The sequence below is a fragment of the Vicia villosa genome, linkage group LG5 (genome assembly GCF_029867415.1).
Source record: "Vicia villosa cultivar HV-30 ecotype Madison, WI linkage group LG5, Vvil1.0, whole genome shotgun sequence".
In the NCBI taxonomy this organism is placed as follows: domain Eukaryota; kingdom Viridiplantae; phylum Streptophyta; class Magnoliopsida; order Fabales; family Fabaceae; genus Vicia; species Vicia villosa.
In genome coordinates, this window is record NC_081184.1 from 20,412,082 (window position 1) to 20,422,024 (window position 9,943).

Here is a 9,943-nt window from a genome sequence, read left to right on the forward strand (position 1 = left end):
TTTTAATTTTCTTTCAATTTTTAATTTTTACTAGAAGTTTCATCTTTTTTAATATTTTAACAAATAATATATTTTTATAAAAATATATGTATATATGTTTAGATATAAAATATAACAATAGATGATAAATGGTGTAACAGTAAAGTCTTATTAAAATACGTGGAGGTCACGAGTTTAATTTTTAAATTTCAGTAGCTAAATTCGTCGAAGAAAATGAGTCTTGGAGTTGGGAAAACATAGAAGTATCACAAACTTCACAATACATCACAAACTTCTACACGCAACAAGTTGCCTCAAAACGATGTCACATGATAGAACAGGGAGGCCGAGGCATAATTCTTCTCCTTCAAATTATCATGAAGAAGATTCATAGACATCGCCAATGCTATATCAACAACATTTTTTATTTTTGGTTTTGCTCAAATTCCTTCCATCATAATATTCTAGTTTGAGGGACGGTTTAACATCAAAGTTTCTGATAGGAAATAAATGCAGAAATTAAATTCCCTTTTGTGTCAGGGAAAGTCTGAGAGAAAGAGAGAGTATTTTGGGAATAATATTTTCTGCTTTTTCATTGATTTTCTGCATCTTTAAATAGACTGCAAGGAGTACAAATTGTGCCTTAATTATAGGATCTAGAGACACTTGTCATGATCCACTACAATTGATAAAAACTCATTCATTCTTAACCTAAATGCTTGCAGGTACTAACGGTAAATAAAAGAAAGCTGGAGATAGTACTATGACAGCTCATAGTCTTATCACAATACAAGATATTTTATTTCAGTTTCTAAACCTAATGGGCAATTGGGCTGATCTCTTGGGCCTTTCCCTTGGCACAATAGTGGAGCTGCTGTTGCTATTTTCTTTGTTTGTTTTGCTGGGCCCTATCTTATCTGTAACAGTTTCCATCTTTCTCCGTCGAGATTCGAACTTTTATTTCTTATATTCAACATTGGTTTAAATGATACTCGTGTTTGGAACTTTGATTTATAATAATACCTTCACTTTTTTAAAAAAAATCTAAAAAATAAATAATTAAACTGAAGTGGTAAGGTATATATTATATGCCACCAATTCAATACAACATATATTATATAAATCCCATAATTTTCTAATGACAAAAGGAAAAACAAATATCACATTACATAAAAAGCACTACTCTTTATGCAAAAGCATACAAGAAAATAACAACAAAGGATAAGAAGTTGAAAATGTGATAGGACATATAAAAGAATCACTTAACACTTAATGTAGACTTTGAAAAACAATCATATCGACAAGCAAATAAATCCTCACCCTAGTCGGAGAGATTCAAATTCAAACTTTATTCACACTCGAGCAATATTTTCGGATCTCACCCTGGTTGCCGGTTAGAGGGCTGAGATTTCCCATCTTAATCATTGCGTTAGCGAAATCCAAACCGAAAAGTACTGCATTGTTGGCATAATCTGAAACTTTGTTGTCTGTGGAACCATAACTTCCATTATAGAGTTGTTGATCAGAATGCAAAAGACCCTTATTGGACAATAAGTCTTTGTAATATGCATTGTCAAAGATGTCTGGAGTTGTGGTGTCTAATGGAGATAAGTAGTTATCATTACCAATGCTTGGACAATTTGCTTGCAATGATTTTTTGTAATAAGAATCAATATTGCTTTCGTTGTAAATCCTTGATCGGTAGACTGCGCATTTTGATTTGCCTATTGTGTGAGCACCTGAAGATTAATAAATCAACGTTTGTTATTTCGTCAAAAATTGCAGTTTTGGTTGCAGATGTGGTAGTGATTGTGGGTGCTGCTACGCACAATGTAGTAGTTGCAGCTTGAATTCTAATACACAGTTGAGAAAAGTTTAAGTTAAAAAATTTCACTGCTTAAGAAGAAAATTGAGTTTTGGATTCTTAGATTTTGAATTTTAATGAAAATACCTAAACATACATGGCAAAATTGGCTAATGTAATGCTTAATACGGTCTCACGTCGGATTTTAAATTATACCACAATTACGATCCGATGTGGTCGATGAAACTACAACATCAGCAATGTTACGGCCCCAATTGCCGCTGCAAACTAGAAATAACAAAATGGGCCAACCCACCTAGTATGTCGGTTTTCCCCGCATTTTTGTATCGAGTGGACAAAGATTTTAGACCTGCACTCTCTAATATATCCACTGCTATTTTTTTTGAGCTTTTGCGAGCGGTGGCATTAATAATTTTTTATTTTTTCTGGAAATTTTAGCTTTTTAGTTGGCCCGCTTCGCCCCACACTACTATATCCATAGCAAGGTTTTTGGCCCACACCCTCACCTATGTATGCAGTGTTTTTTGTGTGTTTTTGCAGGGCGATTCTAAATGAAGCGGGCATGTCCGTTTGCTATCCATGTCTGGTTAAGTTTTCAGTTAATGGATGTTTAGTTACCTGATAAAGCAACCATTTCATCAGCTGAGAAACCCTTTTTTCCGAAAGCAGCAATAAGGCCCTTTAGGTCAAGAAATGGAGATGGTAAATCTGAATTAGCAGCCTTCAAATTTGCTGTTGTTGAGTCTCTTCTTCCATTAGGTACTCGCCAAAAAGGACCACCAAGCTAAGAACAAATTTATCATTCATCAATACTTCTCACTACAAACACTTGAACAAATTTTAGCGATTTCGTAAAATAATACTTACAGCGACAACAGAATCTCTTGCTGCAACAGCTAAGATATCTGCACACGAAACAACCTGAGGGCACCGTATCTCCAATAAAGCTTTTACAGTGTCTATGATTTCATAACCTCTTAGAGAATTGGCATTGGGACGGGCATTTTGTTCTCCCTTGAAATTTTCTGTGTCCTTTAACAATATTGATGCATCACATCCCTTCAAAAATAAAGCAACCATATTAGAACTGTTTTCATAAAAAGAGGTGTAAAAAAACATTAAAAAAATACAGAGAAAATTACTTGAACAAAGCAGTCATGAAAATGAAGACGGAGCAACGATGCACCCAACCGACGATCATTCAACACCGCTCTGGTTATTTCTTCCTTAATGATTTGAAGAGCACCAGGACACCTAGTTTCATAAAAAGTGGAACTCAACTTACCAAAAGGATCAGGTATGTTAGAAGCAACATAAGTAGTTGCTGAAGGAACTATATTTGATGCTGACATTATGCTAACGAGACATATCAATACACAAATTCTAAGTTTATTATCAGCCATATTAATATTATTTAGTAGAAACTCTCAAGGTATGATAAATATATTATAAGATATGTTTCTGATTTGTAGTTGTTATATATTGAAATGTGTTACCTATTTATACATATAGGAATTATGTAGTTTGCAATATTTTTTTAGCGAGTTAGGGACACGTCCTTGTGTGATTACATTACAACAAAGAACATTGTGGACATCCATTTCTAGAAGATATTTTGATGTAAATTTTTGATTTCATGCAATGTTAGCTGGATTATGCTAAGCTAGTTGAATAGTTGATTCATTGAAGAGTTTATGGCGCATGCATTCCACTCTCTTAATATAAAAATTATTTGTACCCTGCATTATTGGGAATATACAGTCTTAAGTATTAGTCAACTGAAAAAGATAGACATATTAAAAAAAATACCATTGTTTTTTTTTTTCCTCGAATTTCACTAGTTAGACTAATTAAATGCATTCATATAGGGAATTATAGTTGTATATTTTTAATTTTTTATCTGCAAAATACAATAAAATAACTCAAATATAAGCACGAGATATAACTTGATAAGAGCTTAAGAAATACAAACACTGCACTATAGCATATAGAATTAAATAAGGTCTAAAAACCAACCTCTCCCACAGCACAAGAAAACTAGAAAATAGTTAAACCTCCACTTTAGGATGCTGGTAAATATGAAAAGGACCTTGTTTACGTTTGTTTTTGGTAAACAATCACGAGTTTTAATTTACTTGTAAGATCAAAATCAAAAACTCTTGAATTACTATGTGTGAAACATTTAGAAAAAGTGTGACTGTGCTGTAAAATTTCCTAATGCAAATAGTTAAAGAAATTGAGCAAATGCTCTTAAATTAAGAAGGACAAAAAAAAGTAAATTATAAAAGAAAATATAAAGTGTTTAAATTAAATATGGGACACAAGTTCATATGTTTTCTCACAGAATCAAGATCTCAATCAATCGAATATGAGAGTTCTAAAGAAAATAAAAATAAAATGTGACTCCTGCTTACAAAAATGAAATCTAATTAGATTCTATGCACATCAATAACTGTCAATAATAATTTTATTTAAGAATTTGACAAGTATCTCTAGGTGGGATTTTGTCTTCTGATGTGTTCTCACGTGTCTTTGGTTCTCAAACCGCTTCAAACCATTACTGTTGTCGATAACGTCTTCAAGTTACCTAATCATATCTTTCGAAAATCCCACTTGTCGAATTCGCAACTTGGTGTTGACAACATGACTTAACTACCTACACTTAGTATTTATATCCACCTTGTATCTCACATCTACAATATAAGAAAGTTAACTGCTCTTGAAAATACCGATTTTCCCCCTTGCTTCTATGTTGTTCCACGTGGACAACTTATTTGCAAAGCTTCCCAATCTACCTCATGGAATCACGTTTCTCTCTCATTTTTTTCTCTTTCACATTTCTCTTTCTCTCTCACTTTTTCTCTTTTTCTCTCTTTTTCTCTTTCTCTCTACAGAAGGTGGGGTTGTTCTTCCTCTTCCTCAATCTTCTCCATCTTTCTCTTCATATTTCTATCTCTCTTCCCTCTATTTGTTATTCTCTTTCTCTATCATTGAGATGAAACTCTGATTTCTGATTATGTAACGATGTACAAAATTAGGGTTTTAAAAATCTTATTTAGCCTAAAAGAAAAAACACGAAATCAAGACTTTGGAGAAAGCACTGGTATCCCTTTTTGTATTCTACCATGGTGAGTTTCGATTTTGATTCCGTAACTTATGTGAAAGAGCAATCAAAGCATTCATCGAAACAATAGGCTATGGTGATACTAAAAATTGAAAAATTGTTTATTTGTGATTCATTTTTATAAAAACTGAATGTTTGTTTATTTGCTGTTATTGTTGTTGTTTTTGTTTTTGGTGGTGTGTTTAAGGAAGCAAAATGAGAAGAACTTGCTGAGTTTGAAGGGTTTGTTTTGTGATGGAGTTTCTTACTTTTTGTCATTTTAAGAAGATTGAATCTGATACGAAGCTTTTAACTTTTGATTTTTTTTCTCTGCAGAATTTTGGAGAGTTAGAGGAGCTTGAAGGTGTGAGAGTGATGAAGTTTGCAGATGGTGAACAGTATCCGTTTTTTGAGAACTGTGCCTTGAATGCTTATATATGCAGAAAAATTAGGGTTTGATATTTGTTAACAGGCCTTTCTGCAATCGTCCTCTCTCTCTCTCTCTCTCTCTCTCTATTCACGAAACATGTAAAACCCCATATTTTCTAATTTTAATTTAATCGGAAATTAAATTATTATTTGGAATTATTCGGTATTTTGTGGAATTATTTGGAAAGAATTATGAGATGGGCTATTGGGCCAAGTGTGGTGTTAGTAAAGAGGGGGTGCTATGTTAGTAAAGCCCTTTACTAATTAAAATGTTATTTTTCATAAGTAATAAGGAAAATTGGGAGAAAGGAAAAAGGAACGTGAAAAGCAGAGCAGAGGAGATGAGAGATTGGAAAGCTGGTACGTGAAGAGGAACAAAGAGGAAAAGAACCAATCAAGAGTCTTTGGCTAAGGTAAGGGGGGACTCTCTGGTTATCATCTATTATCGTGTTCTTAGATAATAATATTGATTAGGGATGTTGTTGAGTCAATTGGATTATATGTTAGGTTTGGGGAGGTTATGAATTGATGAAAATTGCATGGATTATTGATTGATTTATGTGTTGTTTTGATGTTTGATGATGAATAATGATGCAATTTATGATTAACTGCCTGTATATGATGTTTGGAGTTAGTTTTGGACTCAAATTGGGCGAGATCGCAGGATCTGACGCAGACCCGAAAGTCTGTGAAATCGCCAGTTCGCGTCGCGTCCCAGTGTTGGCGCCGCGAAGGCGTACTTAATTTCTCGTTTCGCGCCGCGTGCATATGTTGCGCCGCGAACTCGTTTTGTGGTTCAGGTCGCGCCGCGAACCTTTGTTGCGCCGCGTGCTGTAGTGATGGTTGTTTTCTTGGAAAAGTTAAATGATGTGTAACTTTCGAACCGTAGGTCTGTTTTTAGTGTCGTTTCGAGCACGATGAATCTTACGAGATGGTCTACGTGTTTAAATGATGGAATGAGGTGTGAATCCAAATATTTTTAAATATGATTTTTATTTCTTGGTGAATGATGTATTGTACATATATGTGATGAGATGTGTTAAATACATGCTATGTTGAAATATTAATCATGTGACGAATTGTTTAATTGGATGATGTATTGTTGACATATATGATGAAATGTGACAATATAAGATGTTGTTTTGAAAATTATTATGATGTGATGATTTGTTGAGAATTATATGATGATGATTGATTGTTGTGGAATGATGTGGATACATGTGTGTTCTTCTTATTGATGATGATGATTGATGTGGACACATGTATGTTCTTTAATGATGATGATGATTGATTGTATTTGAATGATGCTAATGTATATAAACCTACTTTGATGATGATGATGATGTTGATGATGATGATGATGAAATGAGTATTTGACGATGTTACTCATTAGACTTGACGATGGTATAAGTATGTTCATGTATGTTTGCATTCATTCATGTTCATTGATGATACTATATCCATAAGGGTGTGTTGGATCAGTGAAGGGCATGATTCCCATTGTGTGGAATCTGTGCTGGCAGGGCCGTATCTTGATGATGTTGGATTGGTCATGGGTTATTCCCATTTGATGAGGTTGGTACCACATGCATAGTGTCAGTTCATACATATGCATACTTTTATAACATGATTGGAAGTATTCCGGTGTTATAAATATTGATGATGTGTTGGTTGCGTGTTTTGTTGAATTAATGTTGAGTATGATTGTCTGTTTGAAAGATGTGTTCTGTTGGCATTTGTGTAAATGATGGACGTTCCTGATAATCTGAATATGATAAAATTGGGTGAATGATATAACTATGATGTGTTGTTATTTAAGATGCAATAACATTTGTTAACTGTGATGAGACTCACCCTTACTGTTGACATTTTCAGATTGAGGATAACTGCTTTCGACTTGGTGAGGATTAGCTCATAAGTCAGTGTATTAGTGTAGCGTCAGGTGTCATGCTCTGATATTGTAACACTGGGGGAACGCTAGTTTAGAGTTTACGATGATACTCTATCGTGTTGTTATGGTATTAATTCTGTGGGATATTGCATAGATGATGTTAAGCTTATCCGTGTGATGAATTTTCCGCTGTGTTAACATGAGATATTTATGTATTATGATGAATTGTTCCTTAGTGAAAGCATGACAATGGAGTTATGATAAATTTGTTTTAATTGGAATTGTGGCACCCTTGTTTTCATGTTTTACTCTGAATTATTTTATTAACTTCCGCGGGGTTTAGAAGGGTGTTACAATAGTGGTATCAGAGCAGGTTGGCCCGTCCGGCCAATTGTCGAGTCAGTTGAGTTGCGCGACAGTCGTATACTGTCGGTGTTTTATCCCTTGGTACACGACATGTGAGTGAATCACTGTCGGTACTTGTTTGTTTTGTTGCAGGTGTTAGATTGAAACAAGTGGGGGAGAAGCTTTGCTTCTCGGTTATGTTTCAGTTGTAAGATGATTGATTCAGTAGGCTATTGTTGGCAACAGTGCAAGTGTTGTTGGAGTTTGTTGTTTCCCGAATTGAAGGCGACTTGGAATTAAGATTTGACTGGTAATTGAGTTGGAACATCTTGAAGGAAGATGATTAGAAGTATTTCGTGATTAATTGTAGGAGAGGAAAATTAGAAAGTTGCGATGTGTCAGCCTGCTGGTGTGCTGCGAAGTTGTCAGTTGAGTAGCCTTGCGTCTCGGAAGAGGTTCAGTTACGAGTTTGCAAGGAGGATTGCTGTCGTGATGTTTCAGAAAGCGGACTTCGGCGGGGGAATGTGTCGCTTAAGTTATAAGAATGTTTGGAAGTGAAGAGATACGATGAGGGGCTGTTTGGAATGTGATCCAGTTGAAGAGAATGAGTTTTCGAGTGAGATTTTCGTAAGCAAAACGCAGAAAAATTGCTGAATAGCTGCAGAACTTCGAAAATTCATAACTGGAGTTCTGGACATCCGAATTGAGTTCCGTTTGAAGCGTCGGAAAGATAACGAGATGAACTTTGTTATAAAAATAGTTGCAGCAGCTGTAACGTATTTAATTGCGATAGAATGACGTCGGAAATATGTGAAGTTACGGTTACTCTTGTTCTTATAACTAGACTTGTTTATTGGTACTGCACGGGATGTCAGTGTCAGTATTGAACGGATTGAAGGAATAATTAGAAGGTTTGTTGAGAAGTAATTTTAAGAATTGGATGTACCATTTGAAGAGTTTTGGGAATACCGTATAGAGCGTCGCTGCATGATGTCGATGTTGCATTTCAGATAACGATGGAAAATTCATATCTTGGGTTCCGAGTGTCAGATTGACGTGTCGTTTGAACCTACGAAGAGGAGAGATTATGTTTTACCTTATGGGAGAGTTATAAATACAGTAGATTGATCCTATAAGGAGATATTGTGAAGTCGGTTAAGGAAGCGTGAAACTTGTTGAATAGGAATGCCTACTACCGTGATTGTTCGAAACAAAATTGAGTGGAACATGTTGTTGATGAGATGTTCGGTAATAAAGATGGTTTGAGGGCCGATGGATTTTAGTGATAAGTGAATTAGTAGTAAATATGGGATAAACTTTAGAACTCTTGGAATCGTATTTGTGATGGCAAAGTAACGATAAGTATAAAAGAAGAATTTTAGAGGATTTCTGACACCTATTGATGTGAGGAAGACTTTGTTGAGATTTTGAGTGGAATGATATTTGGATGTGAAGGATGTCATGGAATTTGGATTAAAACCACGAGTTATGAGTGTGGTCTTGGTCTTGCAGGTTAGTTGTATGGTTCAGGATTCGAAGTGTTTAGTGATCATAAGAATTGAAGTACCTCTTTAGTCAGAAAGGGGCTTAATATGAGGCAACAGAGATGGTTAGAGTATATTTTTTTTAGGATTAAGATTTTAGTTTGAATTACCATCCTGGTAAGAAATATGTTGAGCTATTATGTTGCGTAGGAAGTCTTTAAATATGTCGGTGCTAATGGTGAAGGAGTTGGATTTAATTGGACAATTTAGAGACTTGAGTTGGTATGTGAAGGTGATCCTAATAGTGTTAGTTTGGGTATGCTAAGGCTCACTAGTGGTATTCTTGACGAGATTAGAGAAGGTCAGAAAGATGATGTTGAGTTGATCGATAGGTTGACTTTGAATTACCAAGGTAAAGGCGGTGAATTCACAATCGACTAGAATAATATAATGAGGTTGAGTGATTGGATTTGTGTTTCTGATGTTTTGAGCTTCGGAAGAATATTCTAGAAGAAGGACACCGTAGTGGATTATTGAACTATGACGATGTTAATGAGTTTGGGTGCAAACTCGGAAATGGACACTATTATGTAGTAACGACGGTTTATGCTTAAATATGATTTTCAACTATCTATTGACAAATTTAGGACTTGATCACCCTAAATCTCTTGTTGGTAGTAGATGGAATCATATAGATGAGATGAGCTTGTTTTGTTACCTTAATGGTATAAGATGTGATGAATGCGAAGCCGTGGGAATAATCACTCACTATGTTGTGTGAATTGATGAAGAGGTGAATATGAAAGAGTGCAACATGATGGACAAATGACTTAAGACGGGTAATCAGAGTCGCACAGCGAAAGTGTGATGTGGAGTAGTGTTATGAG

At 35.0% G+C, this 9,943-nt stretch overlaps 1 protein-coding gene across 1 annotated transcript; it reads right to left on the reverse strand.

Moving 5' to 3' along the window:
• Window positions 1-1,077: 1,077 nt before the first annotated feature.
• On the reverse strand, window positions 1,078-3,207 carry LOC131606373 (cationic peroxidase 1-like). The gene is made up of 4 exons (XM_058878609.1): window positions 2,947-3,207; window positions 2,672-2,863; window positions 2,423-2,588; window positions 1,078-1,718 (listed from the first exon to the last, which is right to left on the reverse strand). The coding sequence occupies exons 1-4, from the start codon at window positions 3,205-3,207 to the stop codon at window positions 1,321-1,323; spliced, it is 1,017 nt and encodes a 338-aa protein (XP_058734592.1). The 3' UTR covers window positions 1,078-1,320.
• Window positions 3,208-9,943: the final 6,736 nt, after the last annotated feature.

Excerpts from the sequence above, each read along its gene's own strand:
- LOC131606373 (XM_058878609.1), bottom strand. The coding sequence starts at position 3,207 with ATGGCTGATAATAAACTTAGAATTTGTGTATTGATATGTCTCGTTAGC. Across the intron at positions 2,864-2,946 it reads TTCATGACTGCTTTGTTCAA|GGATGTGATGCATCAATATT; the intron begins GTAATTTTCTCT and ends TTATTTTTGAAG. Across the intron at positions 1,719-2,422 it reads TGAAATGGTTGCTTTATCAG|GTGCTCACACAATAGGCAAA; the intron begins GTAACTAAACAT and ends ATTAATCTTCAG.